The sequence below is a fragment of the Arvicanthis niloticus genome, chromosome 6, assembly GCF_011762505.2.
Source record: "Arvicanthis niloticus isolate mArvNil1 chromosome 6, mArvNil1.pat.X, whole genome shotgun sequence".
Lineage (NCBI taxonomy): Eukaryota > Metazoa > Chordata > Mammalia > Rodentia > Muridae > Arvicanthis > Arvicanthis niloticus.
Window position 1 is genome coordinate 87,664,700 of NC_047663.1, and position 23,382 is coordinate 87,688,081.

General features: G+C 48.7%; 1 protein-coding gene and 1 long non-coding RNA gene across 3 annotated transcripts; both read right to left on the reverse strand.

Moving 5' to 3' along the window:
• Window positions 1–1,346: 1,346 nt before the first annotated feature.
• LOC143442842 (uncharacterized) lies at window positions 1,347–16,222 on the reverse strand. 2 transcript variants are annotated; one of them, XR_013111376.1, is made up of 3 exons: window positions 15,821–16,222; window positions 12,864–13,000; window positions 1,347–3,378 (listed from the first exon to the last, which is right to left on the reverse strand). It is a non-coding gene; the product is annotated as an uncharacterized LOC143442842 (long non-coding RNA). The 2 variants fall into 2 exon arrangements; XR_013111377.1 differs by lacking the exon at window positions 15,821–16,222 and adding an exon at window positions 13,267–14,184.
• Window positions 16,223–17,118: 896 nt separating this feature from the next.
• Dusp1 (dual specificity phosphatase 1) lies at window positions 17,119–20,003 on the reverse strand. The gene is made up of 4 exons (XM_034507362.2): window positions 19,474–20,003; window positions 19,097–19,242; window positions 18,524–18,743; window positions 17,119–18,176 (listed from the first exon to the last, which is right to left on the reverse strand). The coding sequence occupies exons 1-4, from the start codon at window positions 19,838–19,840 to the stop codon at window positions 17,806–17,808; spliced, it is 1,104 nt and encodes a 367-aa protein (XP_034363253.1). The 5' UTR covers window positions 19,841–20,003; the 3' UTR covers window positions 17,119–17,805.
• Between the last annotated feature and the right edge of the window lie 3,379 nt (window positions 20,004–23,382).

Below are 23,382 nucleotides of genomic sequence, written 5' to 3' on the forward strand. Positions count from 1 at the left end.
GAGGCAATAGGAAATGCCTAGCATAGCGCACGCTTAAATAAGTCTTCATTCACTTCCCTGGACACCAGGAATTCTCTATGCTCTCCCCTAACATCCAGTTGTGTCCACATCCGCACTTGTATTAAAAGCCTAGGCCAAAATCTTCCCTGACTGACTGGCTGCGAACCCTGGCTGTCCTGCTCCCAGGACCAGCTCCAACCAATTTACTACGACACTGTGCCTGTAGAAATTCCCTCATAGGTGCCCACATACATGTGTGAGAATCTGCTCAGAAGTGTGGCAGGTGGAGCCAAGCCCACCAGAAGCAGCGGGGCCACACTGCTGAGCCCCAGCAAGGGCAGGAGCCAGCCATACACAGCTGCCCTGGATCAGGGACACACTCGGTGTCCCAGCAGCAGGTGTGTGTTGTTTATGCCGTTTCCCAGACAGCAGAATCCAACAGCCCTGGCCAAGAGTTCTAATTATAAACACTGGGTTCTGGGACAGGCAGAATTAAAGGTCAGATCCTGAAGGGCTACCCAAAAGATGCACACACTATAAAAAGATGACCCTCAGTGTAAAAAAAAAAAAAGGCACCCTACCTCTGTTCCACCATCTACACTGCATGGCAAGGACACACCTGTCAGAACTACCAGGGAAGCAATGGTCATGGCCGCTCCCCTCCTATCCTAACAAGGGGTCTCCAAACTGCTGAACTCCAAGCAGATGGGCAGACCCCAGGGGCTTTCTTCAGGTGTCCTGAAGACTTTCATCTGTTAGGGTCTTTTCTGTTGAAGTCATCACCGTGTCCCTTGCAGCGACTCTGTGACACACTCTAGCTCCTTCCTATGGGCCCACATCTGATGCCTGCTGACAGCGGCACATCTTTGTGGTGCCATTTCCCAAGGTCCTTCGTGTCTGATGGCGGCTCCTGCCTAGTGTTGGGAAATGGAAGGGGATGATGGGTTCAGGTGTGATATGACAAGCTACCTGATCTTGTTCTCCCAGCCAAGGCTCAGGTCACATGCTGCTGTATTTTTCTATACTGAGAGCAGCCATGGGTGGTCAATGCTTCCTCAAGCCTTGTGCTTATTCACCCTTTCACATTTCTAAGCAGGAGTCTAACAGAACTCCCCTGCTCACTATCTAGTTACATACAGTTTACTTATAAAAAGGCACAGTGACCTAGGATTCCTTTTTTTTTTTTTTTTTTTTTTTTTTTTGGTGGGTCACTTCTGTTTCTGGGCAGGACCAGGGCATAGGGCCAGATCTCCATATGTCCTGGACCCAGCCCTCCCCCTGCCACAACCCCCTCCACCAACCAGTAACTATTGTTCAGCTTCTTCCTACCCAAGTCCGGTGAGAACTGGAGGCGCCGGCCCTTCCTGCCCCAGGCAGGGCCCTCTGGAGGAGCACATTCCAGTGCTGGGTCCAATGCCACTGCCCCAGGCAGTAGGAGACGCTGGACTCTCGGGCTGCCGACCCCCACTTGCCCTCTGCAGGAGATTGATAGCCAGGGTAACCTCAGGACAACTCCAGGGAAGGGATCTCACAGCCAGGTGCTTGCCATCTCAAAGATACTGGCAGGATACATTTTATCAACAAGCGGTCAGTTGGGTACACGGCCTTGATACTAAGTGACTAAATCTAGACTTTCCTAGGACGGAGGACAGTATTTCTCCATAGGGCAAAATGAGGCCCAGGTGCCTGAAAAGCAGGAAATAACAAGCTCCAAGCCTCCCCACAGTGACGCTCTCCTCTCTGCCTCAGTTTCCTTGTAAGATGGTGGCTATAGCAACACCTGCTACACCAGTTATGAGCATTGGAGAAAACACTTAAGAATCTTTGTTCTGAAGTAACTTCTAAGACCCAGAGGGACTAAAAGAGAGACAGGGTGACCAACCATTCCTACGGGGTTTCCTGAATATGGATCTTTGATGCTAAACCCAGGACAGTCCTGGCACACCAGCGAGACAGTTTCCATCACCAGGCTGGTCTGGTAAAGCCCAGGCAGGAGGAGGCCCAGTTTTATGCTCAGAGCTATTGTTTCTCCCAGAAGCCCTTGGGCCCTTGGTCCTGGTCTCTGCACAGTGTCCTTGCTTAGCTACAGGGAGACGAGACGTTCTTAACATAAAAATTTTCCACATCCTTCAGGGCAATCTTTTGATGCCAGAAATAGTCGTCAGGATTTGGGAGTTAGCCCAGGCCACTAAAAATAGTTCCATTGCCCCTTGGAAGGCCTGCTTCATGTGGGCCCCAGATGCCCTGCACCTAATGAGGTGCCTGTCCCCAGCTAGCACCTTAAATGAACAAGTAAGAGCTCTTCTGGGCTAACTGGCTGGATCCACAGAAGAGGTCAGCTCCACTCAGCTTTCTCACGCCAGACATGCCCTTTTCTCCACTCTGAGAGCAGGGCAGTCACACGAGTTCACGCCTGAGTGTGACAGGACAGCCTTACCCTCCTTGCCTAGCTGTACTGCCACAGACCTTAACACACTTCCACACACATGGACCAGCCACCAATGCTCACCCATGCCACTCCTCTCAGAGCTGAACTCTCGCCCTCCGGTCTAATCCCCAAGGCTGGGTCTCCACTTTTGTCCCTCCCCGGTTTCCACCTGGCCTTCAAGAAGATAGTCTTATTAATTCAATCATTTTACTTTTTTTATGTGTACATATAAGTGCCGGTGTGAGTTTGCACAGCTCACATACACATAGGCGCTCTCCGATTCCAGAGGAAGGCATTCTGTCGTCTGGAGCTAGAGTACAGGCAGTTGTGAGCTACCTAATGTGGTTTCTGGGCATTCATCCTAGGTCTTCAGCAAGAACAGTAAATGCTCTTAACTGCTTCCCCCTCTCCCCCGGCATCAAGGGTTGAACCTAGAACCTTAAGTACACTAAGCAAACACCGGGCCCCTAATCTATGGCCCGACCCCTTTGGACATTTTGGTGTGAAACAGTCTCACTAATTCATACAGGCTACCCAGAGTGGTGACTCTGGGACTTCAGGTCTGGTAACACCTTGTGCTGGCTCTCATCAGCATGGGCTCTGCCAGGTGAGAGGCTACAGCTGAGAAGATGCACCTCAGGTTCCTGTGGGTTCCCTCTAGAACTGGAGTCAGAGCCCTTACACTCCCCAGGGCTGCCTGGTCTCTGAGAAGGAAAAGTCAAAGAGAGGTGAACTCTGGAAAGAAGTCCCCTAGGAGCCAGGAGGGAGGGTGTGTGTCTACTGTACCTTTGTCCCAACTCACAGAAGTAAGCACTGACATGAACTCCAGCTGCCAGTCCCCAGCAGATTTGCCAACTCTGCAAGCGATGATGGTGGCAGGTTCTTTGGACCTTGGGACATATGAGGCACCTTCACATCCTCTGCAGTGTTTCTCTGGATCTAAAGGCACTCTGGAAATTAAGTCCATGAAATTATTTTTAAAAATCTACTAATACAAGTAGGTAAGTCTAAAACATTGCATAAAACACCCAACTGTGGTGGATAGAATGTTGCATTACTGTGATGATAGAAAACTCTAGAAAACATTTTGGCTAAGGTGGGAGGGGAGGATACAGAAAATGGATTTTTTTATGAATAAATATAGTCTTTATTTTAAACATGTTGGCAGGAATAATACATTCTGTATTTCTTGAACCTCAAAAATATGTCAAACTAAAGGCTGGAAAGATTACCAGTGGCTACAAGTGCTTACTGCTCTTGCAAGAAGACCCAAGCTCTGTCCCCGCATCCACAATGGGAGGCTCAGGACCACTCTTAACTCCAGCTCCACAGAGATGTGACACCTATGGACACCTGTACTTGCTTATACACAGCTGCACACAAACACTCAGTCGTGAGCCATTTTTATTAAAAATAATAAAGCCAGGTGCGGTGGTGCACACCTTTGATCCCAGCACTTAGGAGGCAGAGGCAGGTGAGCCTCTGAGTTTGAGGCCAGCCTGTTCAATAGCAGGAATTCCAGGACAGCCAGGGCTACATAGAGGAAACCGTGTTTCAAAACAAAACAAAACAAAACAAAAAACAAAAACAAGAAAAAAAACACAAACAAAAATAAATAAATGCTATCGTAAAAATATATAAAACTATAAATTTGTCAACACTCATTAAACTGCAAATGTGGCACTAGATGTGTTTGCTGAGATCAAATTTTTTTTTACTAGGTTACCAAGAGGGTCACCAGGACTAATGACAGGACTCAGCTTCATTTGGTCCTTGTCAGAAGCATGACGCTGTAACATGCTTTCCCTACTTGAAAACTGATGCTGGAGGCTGCCGTGGTTTCATGAACTGGCAGAAGACACAGCACCCTCAAGGCAGAGGCAAAGGACCTGACCACTCACAGCACAGCACAGCACACATGCTCCAGTTCTGGACAAGTTCTCTAGAACCCAGTCTCCGTGGGTTCTAAGCAAAAAGCCAGTTGGTGCATGCCGTCCACCAGCTAGCTGCTTTGTAGTCACCACGGCCACGGACACCATACTCGGAGGAAGGCTGTGCTAAGTGATCTAGCTTCAGAACAAGGCCGCCGTTGTCTCAGGACAGGCTGTGTGCAGATGGAGGCTGGTGTTGCCTCTGAGCAGACAATCATCTCATCCGAAAGTTAACCATAACAAGCCCCAGCTGTGACCTTAGCCATGGTCTTGCGACAGCATTCCACACTCCAGCAAACAGACTGGGCCATCAAATCCTCCCCACACAGCATGTTCCAAGAAGAAAACTTAGTCCACAACAAAGTAATGGGGTATCTGCGAGACATACAGTCAGCACCCCACACCAGTGTCCACCTGGTGAGACCTAACAAGCTTGTCAGCCTTCCTAGCAGCCCAGTCCCTTATCTGGGTGGCATTTCCCTTCTCTGTGCTAATTCTTGGTAAGCTCTTTATTTTTTATTATTATTATTATTAATTTATTCACTTTATATTCCAATCACAGCCTCTTTTCCTAGTCCCCCCCTTCCAAAACCCCTCCCCCGATTTCTCCCCTCCCCTTCTCCTCTGAGAAGGAGGAGATCGCCCCTGGATATCACTGGCACACATCAAGTGCAGGACTAGGCACATCTTCTCCCACTGAGGCCAGACAAGGCAGCACAGTTAGGGGAGCCAGATCCATGCAGGCAACAGAGTCTGGGATAGCTTCTGCTCCAGTTGTTTGGGACCCACATGAAGACCAAGCTGCTCATCTGCTAAATATGTGCAAGGTCCAGTCCACATCTATAAGATATGTGCAGGGTCCAGTCCACATCTATAAGATATGTGCAGGGGCCGGTGCACATCTACTACCCATGTGCAGGGGCCAGTTTAGCCCCTCCACCCCACTCAGCAGTCTTCCGCATGCTTTCTTACATGGTACGTGGTATCCCCATACTTGAGTTAAGAACGTCCCAAACTGAGCTCAGTGATGCTATCAGTTCACACATGCCAGGGACACTGTCATGGGCTTCTTGTAAGTGGAAGGGTGGGCACTTACAGGTGCACAAGACAGACACCGTTCAGAGCTAAAGAGACATTCTGTGGTTAGGGGCACTTGCTGGCCACACATGAGGCTTGGAGTCTGGAACCCATAACCTGCATCAACAGGCTTACAAGGGGCCCAACACCTTCCTCTGGCTTCCACAGGCACCCGAGTGCCCTCACATAGACACACATACACACAAATAGAATAATTTCCTCAATCTCATTCATATAATGCTTATACACCATAGCTTTATATAAGGTGGGGGGTGGCATAAAAAGCAACATCTGTATATAAAGATGGGACCACTTTACTTAAACATAGCCCTACATATAAGGGTGAATGTAGTATGAATATTTTAATATATCCTGTCATGGAGTTCCTTCCTACCTTTGTTTATGTTCCTGAGTAAAAGACACACACACACACACACACACACACACACACACACACACAGCTTTTATATTTAAATATGCCTTAAGCAGCACAGTAGCTAAGCAACTGGCTACCCTCTGTGCTGTTAGAATCTACTTCCTATCCATAACCCCACTGTTACTATGTTTCATCTGGGCTGCTACTAGCTTCAATTGACCAGCCCATATGGCCACATTTTATGATTCAGCTAATCCATGGCGGGCACCTTTCTCCTCTAAGACATGGCAGCTCTTGTCTCTCTCCTGCACACTCTTCTAAGACGTGGCAGCTCTCTCATCCCTGCTCTTCCTCTTGGTCCCAAGGGGGGAGGGGAAGAAGGGGAGTACAGGGGGGACACTAAACCCCGCCTATGTCTCTTCTCCCCAGCTATTGGCTGCTGGCATCTTTATTTACCAATCAGAATTGACTGGGGGCAGGGTCCCTCAATGTCTTACTTGCTGACTCTGTGCTAACAGTTTTGGGGGGACTCAAATTAACATTAGAAAACAAGCATCATTAGGCCAAACCCACTACAGGTGAACTACTCCCCTGAGCCATAGCAGCTCTTAATTTAGGAGGCAAACCTACCCTAATTTGTGCTGGAGAAACCCAGAGAGATTGTTCTGGTTTTCCTTAGAATAGAATCTTGCTATGTAGCCTACGCTGTCCTTCAACTCCTGACCCTCCTGACCCTCCTGCCTTGGCCTCCCAAGTCCTGAGACTACAGGGAAAGATATTATCTTTATCACCCTGGTCAGGAGATAAATCTGGCCCAGGATCTTTACCTGCAAACAACCTTGAAGAGCCAGTTCCAGGATGTCACGATGCATAAGAAACTGTGAGATTCTTTCCTTCCCCTAGTCCACAGGGACCCACCCAGTGTCCTCCTGTCTTCCTGTCCTATTGTCATTCCCAGTGATACGTTATGGGTCTCAATTGCTGCCCTAGCTCCTGGCATTATCTGTTGGATGGAAGCAAAACACTGCCCTCTTTATGGAGACTCCTTGCAAGTAAGACACATCTTTAGCTTGATCTATTGAAAGTATGTGTGTGGCCCAATAGCAGCAAGAATATCTTCCACCCTGTAAGACACAGACTCTGGCCAGAAACACTGGAAACAGGTCTCTTGGATACTATACTTGACAAGCAATGTCCCTAGTGGGCCACCAGGTCCTATCTTGCTAAGACTATCTGCAGGAAGGCCATGAAGTAAAGATGAGCAGAGTCAGTCCCTGAACAGCCAGACACTGCCAGGTCACAGCCAAGGTATGTGAGTGGGGGCCTGAATGGCTCTCTCTGGGCTGGAGACAAGGCCATTTTAACTATATTGGATATTTTTCAACCTCTGAAGGCCCATGATGAAGGTCCATGGTGAACCCATCTTCTCAGTATTTAAGGATTAATAATATGAAGCCCAGAAAAGTTATGTGATTTGCTGAGTGTTACACAACAAGAAAATGGTACAGTTGGGACTAGAGCATAAGCCTCCTGTCCTAGCTCTTCAGAAAGTAGTAATTGGTGAGGCTGAAAATGTGTGTTATATAGGAATTTCCTCCAAATTCTTAACATTACATTTTAAAATCTTTGTGTGCCTGCATGAGTATATGTGTGCGTGCGTGCATGTATGCATGCATGTGTGCGTGCATGTGTGCATGTGTGCGTGTGTGCATGCGTGTGTGTGTGTGTGTGTGTGTGTGTGTGTGTGTTTGTGTGTGTATTTGTGCACACGCTAGGAAATTGAACCCAATTCCTCAGAACTCAAATATTTCTTCTTAAATGGAAGAGGCAGGCTTCTACTAAGGTTCAGGAAGTACATCTTACAAGGCTTAGGAACCTCCTGAAATTCATAAGAGCCTTAAGGCTCCTTCCCAAGGTTATATAAGCAATGGCAATTGCTGGGGAGAGGGAGACTTTCTTTTTAGCTGGATGTCAATTCCACTGATACTTTTCAATGATGCAGCTGCCACAGTCACTCATGTCCTGTAAATAACCCCAATCGAGCTAGCAGTTTCACCTAGCTAGCTGTGTATGAAATCATTTGGTCTGTCATTGGCACCTTGTCGTAGGTGAACAAACATTTTATTTAGGTTTTCCCAGTGAGAGTTGAGCAATGACAAGCTAAAGGAGGCTGGCCAGCAAAGTCCTGGCAACACCCTCATCTCAGTTACTGACAAAATGGTATAAACAACATCTAACAGCAGTATTGAGAGGAAGCAGAGGCCACAGTCTTAACCAGCTCAGCTTTCTTCGGTCTTCTCAGGACACTGGCTTCCCACTCTATGATGTGTCCGGTGTTGGATACACATTGCTCTGATCCACCCTCTGTGAGAGCTGGACAGGTGCATGAACCTCTTGAGATGGAGTTCTGGAGAAGAAGGGGCCAGGAACAACTCCAGGAACCCTTATTCCTTACATAAAACTAAGGCTCAGACTCTCTACACATTCTGGGACCAAGAAGCCCTTCCTATGCTGTGTCTCCAGGCTTCTAGAATGAAGTGCCGCCTCTTCCTCCATGTAGCCTTCCTACCTGCTCTCCTCAGGCAGCTCTCTGTTTCTAGGCCCCTATTCCTAATCCACACTCATGAAGCACTGTGGTCTCGACTACTTACCGATGGCAGAGAGAGCCAGAAGTTAGAGTCACCCCTGTGTACCTCCATCTTTGTATGGCTAGTGTCCAGCAGAAGGCATAGCACTTCACACTCAGGAAGGGTTGGTCTTTGGATTGAACTGTGGGCAGTAGGAATGGAGTCCTTGTCTTGGTCAGGTACCTGCCCTGGTGTCTCTAACAGCAATATGCACAGCAGACCATCATCACCTGCTCCCACCCCACAAGCATGGTGCTTACCCACTCTAGACAGAAGTGCCTGCAGACTCTACCAAATGTTCCTTCAGCCCCAGTGACATGTCAGCATTTGGGTGGGAGCTAGAAAAATGGCCGTTCTTACCCCCTTCTCTGAGTGTCCCACACAGATCAACCCTCTTCTTTATTGAGGAACTGACAAAGAGCCATGGATGCCAGGAAGGTTGGCCAAGAGCTATATAGGAGGCCAGAGGAGAATCCCCAATGGCCACTACAAAGGACATTTCCAAGAGGAGACGGGGGATGTTAAGTCTTCCTAGCAAATGAGAAGCTGTGAGTCAGAGCCAGAGCGTCCCCACCGACTTCCCCATGAATCAGTTACTACCATCCACCTCAGCAAAGGCCCACAGTCAGGGGAATTCTCCCCTGAACAAGAGAGAGGAAATAAGGAGAAGTGGTGGAAATCAGGATCTCTGAGTGAAGTCCCTAAGGCCAAACTCTCACTACAACCCTCCCCTGATCCCGGTGGGAGAGCCCCAGCATGGCCAGGTCCTGGATGGCCAGGGAGCCGCCTGCTTCCTGCTCACCAGTGCTTTCAGATGCTCTATTTTGTTTGCACGCCACTGAGTATTGTGGGAAGGTCTCCAAAGGAAATTGCCTCATTGGAAGGGAAAGAGATGCTGAGCAGAAAACAGTCGCTTCCCCTATTCCGGTGCCAGGACTCACCAGGAGAGGAGGGGACATGTATAAGTTCCTCCCTTTGCCATGTGTGAGGAACAACCTTGGCATGCCGGGCTGTCGTGTAAGACCAGGTGTCAGGCAGTAAGTAAGGCAGATGAGGCCACTGTCCTCACAGACCCTGAACCACTAAACAGATGTCAGGTGATGGGTACGGTGGGAAAAAGGACAGAAAGGAAAGGACAGGGCCTGCCGGGGTTAGCCTGGTTTAAATGGTGACCGTCAAAGAGCAGCCAGCCTTTCCACAGCTGAACAGAGAGTTGAAGGGACAGGGAATGGGCAGGAAGTCCAGGTACGAGTCCCTGAGAGAGTAACGACAGAAGAAGTCAAGTCCTTAAATATGGACTGGACAGAAGGTCAGGTGTGTTCTGAGGAGACAATGACCTAATATGCTGGAAGTTTCTCTCTAGACTTGTACGCTTCTAATTTTTTTGTATGCTTTCTAATTTATTTTAATTGATATGTGAAATAGTGAAATTATATATATTAATGGGTACCATATGGTATTGTGGTACATGTACATATTGTGTAATGTTAAAATCAGATTAAATAACCTGCTGCCTCAGTGACCGTATCTTATAGAAACCTTCAGACCTCTTACAGCATCCTGAATGCTGTGTGGAGGGCCCTGGCTGCACAGTACAGCTTACAGCCTCTGCTCTAAGCCACCTGTAATTCACCTACCCGATCCCATCCCTTCTGGGGTTTGAGACTTTCAGCTATGGCATGCTACGACCTCATTAATGAAAACACAAACTAGATGGACTCTGGTACTGGGGGTCTCTCTCCTTAAGATATTATCTCCTAACCTTGAAATGTGAAGAACGAAATAAAGGCTGAGAAGTCAAGCCTAACTCTGTAATGTAAAGACTCATGTGACAAGCAAGACCAGAATCAAAGTCTAGAGTTCCTCAGGGCGGTGCCTGCTATCCCCCTCCAAGCTCTCTGCCCATCTTCCACAGGATTTTAACTCCCTGGATTCCAACCAAACCAATCATCACAGGCTCTAAAAGCCATCTCAAAGTTACCGAGGTCATCTCATGCTCTGTCTGGATTAAGGTTACCCAACTGCCTAAACCCCTAGAGACAAGGCTCAACTTAAGCCTCAAATAATGGCCAGTAATTTTCACACAGCATGTCCTACACTGAGCCAAAAATAAACAGACATACAAGAAGCATGGTCAAAATCAAGAATAGGGATGGAGTGATGGCTCAGTGGGGTGAGGGGCAGGAAAAGGCAGTGGGTGAGGGGCAGGAAAGGGGCTTGCTGCCCAAACCTGGAGACCTGGGTTCAGCTGCTGGAAGCCACGTAAAAGTGAAAAAAGAGATCAGCTTTACAGAGTTGTCTTTTGACCTTCACAAATGCATGGCCTGTGCACCCACTTTTCCTCCCTACACACCCCCCACATTCATACCAATAATAAATACATTTTACAAATCATGTGAATGGACGGGTGCACACTTTTAATCCCAGCCCTTGGTCAGCAGAGGCAGTTGGATCTCTGTGAGTTCTAGGATAGGTAGACAGACTCTGTCTAAAATTAATTAATTAGTTAGTTAATTAATTAATTAGTTAATTAATTAATTAAAACTGGGCTGAGACAGAAGAAAACAAGCCCAAGGTCAGCCTTGGCAATTTAATAAGACTCTCTCAAAATAATACATTTTAAAATGTAAAAAATAAGAAGACGGGGATCTAGCTCAGTGATAAAGCATCTGCCTAGTATTCGCAACCCCTGGGCTAATTTCCAGAGAGAGGAACACAGCAAGACTCAGTTATTGGTTAGCCAGTAAAATAAAAAATAATGTTAGTATCTAAAGAATATAGAAAAACAATAACAAGAACTTCCCAAAGTATTAAACAGCATTAAGTTACAGATCGCAAAGCACAACACATAAGTGATATGCATAGAAAGAAACCTGCAGAGACACATTATATTAAAATTTCTTACAAAGATAAATGTCTGAATCAAAGAGAAAAAAATAAGAAAAGTAGGGTCATTAGCATACTTCCCAACTTTCGAGTGAGACAGTAAGCTGTCTCTTCAATGTAATAAAAGGAAAGGAGGGAGGGAGGGAGAGAGGGAGGGAGGGACAAAGGAAGAGGAAACTACAATTTTTTTAAAAGATATATTTTATATATATATATATATATATATATATATATGATTACGCTGTAGCTGTCTTCAGACACAACAGAAGAGGACATTGGATCTCATTACAGATGGTTGTGAGCCACCATGTGGAATTGAACTCAGGATCTCTGGAAGAGCAGTCAGTGAGCCATCTCTCCAGTCAAAACTAGAATTCTTTGCTCAATGAAATATCCATGTGTAACGGGTTAGTGCTGCTATGTATTCAAATGCTGAATACTGTAACCTAAGACCTGGCCGTTCCAAGACAAGCAGATGCTCACATATACCAGCTTCTGTTGTGTAAACCTTGCCCCCAAGTTATCTGTGATTGGTTAATAAAGATGTCTATAGTCTAGCTGGACAGAAGAGGGGTAGTCAGAACTTTGGGTCCCAGGGTTGGAGTTTGAGGCAGGGACCATGAGGAGGAAGAGAAGAGAGGAGGAAGAAAAAAGAAGTCACCATGGGGCAGGTGGACCATGAGCACATGGCTGTGAGGGCTGGCCTGTTGGAATAGGAGCAGCCCAGAAAGAACATGGTAAGTGATATCTCAGGATTACCGACAGAGAAGTAGACAAAATATCTTAGCTCCAATGCTTTAAGGCTTATTACAATTATAAAGGTTTTGTGTCCTTAGGAACTAAATGATCCGAAGTGGAGTAGAAACCCCCAAATAATATTTATCACAACATTTTGGTGCCCAACATAGGGCAAAGGTAACCAAAGTTTAAAACAAAAAATAAGTAATGAAGGTAAAGAAAAACATTTCCAGACACAGTAACTGGGAGATCCTCAGATGAGCACTAAAAGCTTCCAGCTGAGTGTTCACAGTCTGGCTGAACAGCCCAGGAGTCAGCTTGGGTTACTTCAGCAAGACAGGCAAGGTACGAGGGTGGCCGTACCACATAGACCATTTTAGAAATGATAGGACTGGTTTATTTGGAAATGTTATATGTTTTGAAGATAGCCCTGTCTCAATTTGCTGTTGAATTAAATATGTCGTGAGCGGCTGTTGTCACGGGGGGCAGAATGTCCTGCAGACACAGCCTGGCTTAGGGACAAATCCCAGGTGTGCATTTAGAATTGCTGGATTTGGGTGCCTGGTAGACACATGACTACTTCTAGGGAGCTACTGGGTACTTCCATCTGCATCTAGATGACAAACATCTAGGAGAGAGACTAGTGTTGGAGACTGTGAGTGTATGTTCCTATACTCTTTTCTACCTTTATCTTATGAGCCATTAAAAACAGGAATGGCCAAAGGGGCTAATGGCTAAACACTCTCAGAGAGTGTCAGGTGCCTGTTCTGTGTCTTCTTTGATTGATTTTTAACACCTACCTGAAGCAAATCCTTGGCTACTCTCCTTTAGAGATGTCGGGACTGAGACCTTGAAGTGAGATACGTTCCTCGGAGAGTCAGACTCCAGCTGGTAGATCAATTCCAGAATTCCTTCTCATATTATAATCCTTTGAAAGCTTAACAAACCATGGGTGGTTAGTACATACTTACTGAAGGGATGGATGACTGATGCCACTTGTGGTGGTGATTTATAATCCTATCTTTATGTGTGGTCCAGGGCATGGCGAGAACAAGCCTGGGACTTGGGAGTAAGTGGTACCTTCCTTCCATAGACTCTTTGGGGAAGCCCATTTTCAGGAGGGTCAGTCACATGTTCATTACACTAACTCACTTTTCAAAGGTCCCCTCACTGTGCCATCTTAAGAAACATCCGACTTCTAACCTGTGCTTTCTGCAGCCAGTCTGAGGGAAGCCCAGGACGGCAGATTCGCTGGCCTTGAGGATGGAGGGGCCTTAGGCCTGGGAGCTGAACAGGAAAGGAAGCTGGATGTCACTTCAGGTGCCTCTTCCAGATGAGGAAACTGTCTCTGAGGGCCCAGGTCAGTGGGGCAGGGCAGAGTGATCTCAGAACAAGGCCACTTCTTCTGGCGAGGCTTAGTGACAGGCATTATGTGAATGCAGGCTGGCGTCATGAGAGCGGCAGAACAGCTCACCCCTGTTTCCCTCTGCCAGGGCACTCTGCTCAGGGAGGAGCATCAATGCTGTGACAGAATGGGGACCAGCTGACTCACAAGCCTCGATAATGTGCTTTTCATGAAGTTAAATCATGAATCAAAATCGCCTTTAGAGCGAGGGGGTGATTGAACCACATTAAGGATGGGGAAACAGAGGCTTCAAGAGTTTGACAAGCTGCTGTCAAAATCTGGGACTCACAGGTCTGACTGACTCAAGCGTTCTGTCCCCTGTCCACAAAGGGTCCATTCGAGCTACTGGTTTTGCTGCCCTCTGGGCTAAAACCCTTTTCCCAGCTCACCACTCAGGCCTCAATGTGGCTGGTGACCCCTCCAAGCAAACCTGTGCCTGACCAGCCACACCTGGAATGGCCGATATTATCAACCCGCCTTCATGGTTCCAACCATACCCATGGTCTCCTTGCTTACACACATCCCAGTTTGTGGCCCTTTACCAGGAGTGCTTCGTCTTTCACCAAATAGAGGGCATGGAGTCATGGATACTTATTGGCTGGCTGACCAATGAGGAAGCAATGAATGACTGGGACAGCACTTAGCTTTAAAAGCTCATTAGAAGATGGGGGGTTTTAAGTACTTGCTTTAACAGAACTTCTCTGCAAGACAACACTTCAAGGCCAACCACATGAAGACCCTTTGTTCTTCAGAGAACAAAACCCAGTGCTGAGCTGATGCAGGAGAGAGCAGAAGCTGGACTCAACCGGGCTGTTCTTGAACAAACTTGCCCAGCAGAGAATCAGAAAAAAAAAAAAAAAAAAAAAAAAAAAAAAAAAAAAAAAAAAAAGTCCCCAGAGGTGGGCAGCCCTCCTACCTGCTACCCAGAATGCCACCTTTGGAGACAAACAGCCTCCAGGTGACCGAGATCCACCCCACCAGGGGGTGTGGGAAAGCCAGCTCCTGGCAGGCGGGGCCAGCAGCCTGACATTGTTTGTCTCTGTATACAGCAACAGAAACCAAGCAGCCAGCACTTCTCAGAGGCACCCCACACCCCCCTTCATTTTAATCTCCCAAACTGACTTGTCAGCAGCAGGAAGTGACATGACAGCTTTCCTCACAAAAGGGAAACTCCTCAGTGTTACCATGGGGACGGAGGCCACTGCGGGATCACAGATTTATATAATCTTAAAGGAGAAGGCACCATGATGTCATTCTGGATAAGCTGAGAAGGGGGACGAGGGGATGGATGCCAGAGGCTGCTAGTGCAAAACAGGGGAGCTTCAAGTTTCAAAAGTTCCCCCAGAAAGGAAAGGAGAGGGTGCTGAGGAGGCGGTGGGGGCTGAAATCTCATCTGATGCATGCCTGGAAACCACAGGAAAGCACAGGACCAGCATCTATGCCTTTTCCACAGCCTGGAATTAAAGAGCCAGGATGAAACCAGCCCTTCAGATCCAGGGCAAACTGGTCATTTCACAGGGTGGGAAAACTAGACGTCACTGGGGATAAGGGAATCCAAGAGCTGTTCCACAGTACCCAGTCAGCATGCCAGTCACTGAAGCTGCTTTTATTGTCTTTGTTACACAAAGGAGGAAACTGAGGCCTTGAGGGGCTGAGCTTTCCCACCCCCAAAGTCTGGGCTAGTGGGGAACACAGCTATCTCGAAAACTTGGGTTTAGCAGTTCCTTCAAGCTATCTTGGCTTGGTCTTCACTGAGACTCGAGTCCCTGCAAGACCACCTAATAACTAGGACACCGACTCAGCTGTCTCGTCTCTTTCTCTGGGAAACGGATGTGATGGTGAAGATTGTGCACACAGGCACAACACTTTGCGGACCCCAGAACTCAGTGGCAGCCCCTAAACTGACAGCTGTCACTGTCACATGAGTCTTAAACATTAAGTTACATCAATTCTCTCTAGGAAACAAACATTTTAATAGTATCTTTTCATCCCAAGATACTGATTTTGCCTCAAGCATGATGTTTTCTGGAGCATCTAAGCAAAGGTGACCCGTGAGAGGGATTGCTCCTGGTCTGGGCTGTGAGGAGACATGAGGGAACTGTTTTCACTGGCGGCTCCCTGAGGCAGCCTCTGTATTTTTCCATTGACTGGCTCACACTGGAGATTAATTTGGGTTCAGCCAGTGACTGCCAAGTTGAAAGCTGAGGCCCAGGCCCACGGGAAAGGCAGTCCCCACATCTGCCACGGGATCACTATTGCTGGTACATTTCCACGAAGAGAACAACTCACAACAGCAAACATCTAGGACTTGATAAAACACTGTTTGTTTTGAAAAACCATGCATCCACTCACCCCAAAGCCAGCCAAGGATTCGAGCTCGCCAGCCCTGGACAAATTCTTCTGTCTTAGAACACAAGGATCTTCAGATCCGGATGTCACATGGCAGGGGGGAGAGGTCAAGGGCAGATTCTGTGTCAAGGCTTGAACAATGGGGCTGGGTGAGGACCATGGCACCAGTCAAGATGAATGGGATGAATGGGATGCTTCCTTTTCCACTTCACACAGCAATTAGTCCACAAAAGAGCTGCAGAAGAGCGGGCACCCAGGGGCCCAGAACTCAAGAGCGGGCACCCAGGGGCCTGGAACCCAAGAGCAGGCACCCAGGGGCCCGGGGGCCTGGAACCCAGAACCTGAGAGTAGGCACCCGGGGGCCCGGAACCTGAGAGCTTTGCTGTTATTTCATTCGACACTACAGATCAGATTATAGCTCGGTAGTCAGTTATGCCTTCTCAGCCTTAGTCTGCTTGGAAAGAGTGAAAATTCAAAGTCCTGTCCTGCAGCAAGTGTGACTTCATTGCCTATGCCTTCAACACAATTACGAAGAGCAGCAAGCGACCTGAAGGAGACAGCTGCCAAAAATGAAGTTGGTATGCAAACCCTTCAGAAAGTAGCAGAGGAAGTGCAAGTGATTTCTTCCCTGTTTGTGCATATAGAGCTTGGATTCTTTTGTTTTATTTGATGCATCATTTTTAGTGATGTAAAAGCCTTGTTCAAGGCATATGTGTGTGTGTGCATGTTATGTACGTATGTATGTATGTATGTATGCATGTATATGTATTACTATTATATGATATAAACATGCAACAAAGTTTAAAGGTCCTATGATTAGAAAGCAAAACACAGTTCCCAATTCCCTGCTCTACTCGCTGAGCTACCCGGAGCCTCCCGTCCTCATCCGCACAGCAGCTGAGCTTGAAGGCAGGCTACTCTCATGCTGCGTATATCCCGAGAATACATTAATCCATGTATTCTGCACAATAGCTTAGGGAGGGGAGGATCTTGATGATGACCCCCCAGGAAGATATTAACAAAAGAAGGTAATTCAGGCAAATGTTTCTGGAGACACTCAAGTTCCCTAGGTGATACGGTATCTCCTGTGACTGTTAAAGGACACGGGTCTGCACCCTGACCCTCTGCTAAGATCTAGGCGACAGTAGCTAGTGCTTCATACATGTTACCTGCATTCCTCCCTTGAAACCTATGGATCAACCAAGAGGGGCTCAAACCCCACACGCGGCAGCACTGGTCCAGTGCTGCCCTATGCCACCTGCTCAAGAGCGGGGTTGCCAAAGAAATCAAGCATGGAGAGCTCAATAGAAATGTCATAATTTATTCTGTTGTATAAAAAAGTCATCCTAGTAACAAAATGTCTTCTCAGAAGAAGAAATATATTACTTCAGATCATAAATAAACAAACATACAACTGTTGGTAACTAACAGCTACAAACCAACACTGGTTTTGTCCATCAGTGCTGAAAGCAAACCTGCTCTGGGTCTATTTACAAGATAGTACAGTACGCAAACACAAAAATTGAGGTATTTGGTTCTTCTATGAGTAGACAATGACATTTGTGAAGGCAGACCACCTACCTACACAAAAATAAATAAGGTAAAACTCTCATACGCGCATGTCATCAGGAATGGTTAATACTGGTAGGTATGTCAAGCATGAAGTTTCTAGGGAAAAAAACAAAAAACCGGGCAAGTGAAGAAACTGGCTCAAACAGAGTCCTTACTCTTCTGCCCTGTTGTCAGAAGGACTTGATGTACCCACAATATATTGGTCCCGAATGTGCTGAGTTCAGCAAATGTCTTGCAGTCAAGTCATTATTATGACTGCTTAGGAACTCAGTGGAACTCGGGAGGTGTTGGGGGGGGGGGTGTTAAATAAATAAGGACCAGCTCACATGAGCCTCTCCCAGAGTTATTGCATTGCTCCTCCCATGGGAGGAGTGGCATCCTGGTGGCATGTGAAACTCCACACTTCCCCTGGCCCTTCAGCAGCTTGGAGAGGTTGTGATGGGGCTTTGAAGGTAGTTCAGGGCACTGTTCGTGGGGTGGACGGGAATGGAGACAGGGAAGTTGAAGACAGTGGTAGTAGAGGTGCCCCGGTCAAGAACAGCCATGGCCGGGCTCCCAGCTTCAGCAGAGCAGTGAGGAGCCAGCACTTGGGATTCAAATTGCAGCAGCTGGCCCATGAAGCTGAAGTTGGGGGAGATGATGCTCCGCCTCTGCTTCACAAACTCAAAGGCCTCGTCCAGCTTCACTCTGTTAGTCCTCATGAGGTAAGCAAGGCAGATGGTGGCTGACCGGGAGATGCCGGCCTGGCAATGGACAAATACTCTCCCTCCAGCATCTTTGACGGAGTCTGGAAAACAAAGTTATGGGTCACTCAAAAACTCAGGAGAACAGCTGAGCCCAGATCAAAGAGGGCTAAGAAAAGTCATGAGTGTCCTTCCTGTCCAGAGATGGCCAGGGTCTGCCTCATGCTATCATGCAGACTCCACGTGTGTACTGTGCAAAGGCTAGCAAGGAATTTAAACCCAGACTGGGTATCTGCACTTATAATCCGGGACAAGACAGTCAGTTCAACTATCAGAGTCTCAGTGGGGAGGAAGGCTCAGGTAAGGATCATTTAAGCTGTCACCCTTGGGCTGGGCTCAATGGCTACAGTAGGGACAGAAAGTCGAGGTTCCAGACATCTATTTCATTTACCTATGAAGTCAATTGCCTCGTTGAACCAGGAGCTGATGTCCGCCTTGTGGTTGTCCTCCACAGGGATGCTTTTGTACTGGTAGTGACCCTCAAAGTGGTTAGGACAATTGGCTGAGACGTTGATCAAGGCGGTGATACCCAAGGCATCGAGCATATCCTTCCGGGAAGCATGATAGGCACTGCCCAGGTACAGGAAGGACAGGATCTCCACTGGGCCCCCCTGAAATCCAAAACAGTTCAGCATTCGTCAAGCTTGTTCAGCGTGAACACCAGTACCCACGCCTACAAAAACTCCCCGATGAAAAGGGGGAGTTTCTGAAACTGGTGACCTCAGCACTGCTGTTGACATATTAAAATAACAATAAAGAATGGAGCCCATTGGCCTGGACAGAGCTCAGCAACTGGGAGACTCGGTTCCATCCAGTTGCCTCATGGTAGAATAATGATCCTCGTGTCCCCTCTAAGTATAAATAAAGTGGCAGCCGCTTTCTGTATCCTCCCTGGCACAACCCTCCCAGACCTCTAGCAGCTCCACCACCTTCCAGCCCTGCATGGACCCGGACTCCTACTAACCTGATCGTAGAGAGGGGTGCTACAGGAGCTGCATCCGGATTCTGCACTGTCAGGCACACTAGTACTCAGGGGGAGGCTGAGCCCCAGGGGGGTGGATTGTTTGCTGCACAGCTCAGGGCAGGAAGCCGAAAACGCTTCATATCCTCCTGAGAATACAAAGGTACATATTTTCTCATTAGCACCACCGACACAGTACCTGGAGACAAGTCACCCACCCACCAGGAGCTCCGAGTTTACAAGGAAGGGAAGTCTTTGTTCCTGGAGTCAAACAAAGCCAGTGACAAGCCCCTGGAGACTGGACGCAGGCGCCCTCACACTCCAGGTGGGACATCCCTTCCCTAGCTGATGGCAGAAGTCCTGCCAGAGCCAGCGCGTACCTTGGAGGAAGAAAACTTGCGTGGAACGCGCCTCTCGGCAGAGCGCACCCGCGGCCAGGGCCAGGGTGCCGTCGCGCTTGGCGCCGTCCAAGGCGGCGCTGCGTTCGTCCAGCAGCACCACGGCGTGATAGGCTCCAGCCAGCAGGCGGCCGCGCAGTTCGGCGTTGGGTACGATATGCTCCAGGCCCATGGCGCCCTTGGCGCGGCGGCGCACGATGGTGCTGAAGCGCACGTTCACTGAGCCCGCGATGTGGCCGGCGTTGAAAGCGAAGAAGGAGCGACAATCCAGCAGCAGGCACTGCGCGGCACGCTCTCGCAGCAGCGCGCGCAGCCCCCCGGCGTCCAGGATGCCCACCTCCATCACCATGGCCAGCCCCAGCGACCCCAGCGTGCCCGTTCTGCGGCTCTCCAGAAACAGCCTGTCGATTTTGGGCGGTATCCTGTGGCCCTAAGTCCCCAAGTGCTCGCTGCTCCTAATCAGGTTTCACCGCGTGTCCCGCCCGCCAGTCCTTCACTGCGCGCTTGTCCCGAGGAGCGCGGTTTTATGTGGCCTCTCGGGGGCGGTCCCGGGCGCGGCACAGAAGGGGGGGAACGGTTTGTTTGTTTGAATGGTTGACACGTGACCGGGTGGTGACGTCACCCGCCCTGCCGGGCTTGGCGCCGCCAAAGCCAAAAGCAAAGACGTCATCGGCCTGGGAGCCGGTCGGGCTTTGAGCGCTGGCTCGCGGCCGGGCCCCCACCCTTCTGTCCTCCGGGCTCGCTCGCAGGCAAGACAGCGTGCTGCCAGCCGGGTGGCCAGAACGCGCGGCCTGAGGACGCACTCGGGACACTTGCCCTGCTCCCCTCCCCGGGTCTCCGCCGAGCTCCTGGGATCACGGTCTCAGCTGGCCCCGCTCCGGTTGCTGGGGTGGTGGGCGCGGCAAGCGGAGCGGGAAAGGGGAGTGGGTAGCGAAAGATAATTAACTCGGTCTATAACCCTCTGGCTATACGGAGGACAAAAGGCGGGAGTCGAGACGTCCTTCTTGAATGTCACTTTAAAAGTTTTACGGTGAACAAGGGAGTGCCTCCAGTTAGCTCCCCCCACCCCTCCGGGAGTGTTATCTTTACCGCGGTGGTCCCTGGAGGACTGGAGCAAAGGGAGGAGGATTGCAAGATCGGGTATGGAGCCCAGGTTTAACATTTGGGGGGAAACTTGGGTAGAGCTCCACAGCGCCGCCCAGGGACCGCCATGCTCGTTGTCGTCGCTTGGCATCAGAGAATGCTGCCAGCCGCCACTCCTCTGCCCCGCAACACAACTTTTGTTTTGTTTTGTTTTGTTTTGTTTTGTTTTGTTTTGTTTTGTTTTGTTTGAGAGAGGGTTTTGCTGTGTAGCCCTGGCTGGCCTTGAACTCATAGAGATCCTCCTGTCCCTGCCTCACTAGTGCTGGGGTTAAAGGCGTCCGCCCTCGTGCCTAGCTCTTTATTTCTACTGAATACCAATAACTCAGGGCTGAGAGCCTCGAGTCCGCCACCCTGTGGGACAAACTGTACCCATCACACCTGGGACGACCCCAATGGTGTCTGCGTACTTCCCCCAAAACACCATGACTACGGGGTAGGCCGTGAGCCAGCCGCAACACCGCGGAGTTGGATACACAAACATAAACATTGCACCACTCTGCAGGGGTGCCGAGTCAGGAACATTCTGCGGTTTCTTCCTCTTCTCAAGGGGAGGTGTTTTACTGGCTACCATGTGTCTTTGCCCAGCAATGTCCGCTTTGGCCTCTCTTAGCTCTTGCGTTCTGCTTAGATGACACAGAAGTATAAATTCGGGATACAGTATTTTTAAAGGGCGTTTTTTACATTCCTTTGAGCATTGGTCCTAAAAGAACAGCAAAGAAATCTTCAGATAACACCACCCTCCCTACATCTTAGAAGAGCGACAGAAAGAAAAAAAAATTATTTGTTTATTCTACTTATCCAGCTGAGAGCCTCAACATATTTTTTGCATTGAATCATAAAATGTTACAGCTGCTGCCTTTTCAAACTGCATACCAACTTCAATTTTTCTGTTTTTTTTTGTTTGTGTTTTTGTTTTTGCAAGGCCATTCATTATATCCTTCTCTACCCAAACTTTTCAAAAAGACCTTTTACACAAACACAGCGGCATGGTTGTACACTGAAGTCTGCTGGTCTCTGTGGAGTTCTGCTCTCTTCCCTTCCTAGAAGGAGCATGAAGAGCAGGAACCCAGCCGCCAGTTGACTGTTGGGGAGCCAGGCATTCTCTTCTCAGATGAACCTTCCAGGTAGTTTCAGTACAACTGCTACCATGCATGACTTGGTGGCATTCCCTTGCAAAGCAGAAGGGGCAGAACACCCAGACCTTTCCTTTCCTATGAGTCATCCACTCTCAGTTTTTCCCTTCCCAACACAGTGATTCTTAGATCACATGGCCCATATGCTGTGTGTTTCAGAATCTGACATCAGAACCTTAGAGAATCACGCCAGGTGGGTCTTGAGAGACACCTATAGGTGTTGATGGGTTGGAACCGCAGCAGCTGAGAGAAAGCTCTCTCCAGGTGCCACAGGGACTTACTTGTTCAGAGAGAGTTAGCAAAGGTCCCAATCCAGGCGTGGAGAATGCCCTGGTGACCGGGGCAGAACCAGAGAGGCTTCTGCTGCATTGGAAGGGTGAGCAGCTGGCACGGAGGCTTAGCAGCTGAGGGCCCGGAACAATGAGAATCAGTAGATGTCAACTCTAGGACTCGCCTCACTGACCTGGGCTTCCCCATTCCAGGTGTGCTTAGAAGCAACTCTAGAGACAGCATGAGGTGCTAAGAGTCAGCCAAAGACTTGGTCTGCCTCTCCTCTTCCATTGTGTTGCCCGTTCTCATTCACGTTACCACACCGCACCTCCCTGTGACTGAGGAAAGAAGCATTGGCTTCTATATGGGCCCTGTGGGACCAGCCCATGAAGGTGTCAGTTTCTCTCATTTGGCTCTGTCTTGGGGTTGGGGTGGGGCTAGGGGAGGAGCTCCCCCTAATAACTGAAAGTGCTTCCTTCTCACACTTACTCTGTATCCTTGGGCAAATGACTTATTTCTGAGCCTCAGTTTCTATATTTATAAATGGAGAATAATGCCCATTTAGAATTAAATAAAACGACAGGAGAAAGTCCTGGTGGGACCCCTGCAGAAGAGCTGCTTTCAGGGAAGGAGTGATATCCCTCGATGACCTTCCCTTGTTTGAAGACCCTTCCCCCAGCTCCCTGTCAGTCAGCTTAATGCCGTTGAGATAAACAACTTAGAAAGGAAAACAGAGGCTGGGTGGTGATGGCTCATGCTTTTAATACCAGCACTTGGGAGGCAGAGGCAGGCAGATCTCTGAGTTCAAGTCCAGCCTGGTCTATAGAGTAAGTTCCAGGATAGCCAGGGCTGCACAGAGAAACCCTGTCTCAAACAACCAAATAAAAAGGGGGAGATGGAGGTGCCAGCCCAAGGTTACAGAGCAAAGAGGAAGACAAGAGGAGCCACAAGGACCTGCTTCCTTCAGGGGGTCCCCCCTACTACAGTTTCTACCTCTGCCTGAGTTTTTCAAACTCTGGGCCCACTCTCATATCTATTGATGAGATGAACATCACTTTCCCGAAGTTTTTCTCTGAGCACTGCTATAGGGGAACAGGCCTTCCATACATGAGCCTTTGGGGGTACCTGCCAAATCCAAGCTACAAGACACTGCTTGTTCAGTAACCTTCTGTGACTCCCATGCCCCCCTTCCCCAATCCAATAGCACAGGAGTCTGGGCCCCAAGTCTTCTTAGCCTTCTGGCTGACTTCCACTTGCTTTGATTTTGCTCTTTGGTTCCAAGAAAATTCAGTGAGCCTGTGTTCCTTGAATGTTCTAGGTCTCTCTCTCCCACCCCCACAGCTTT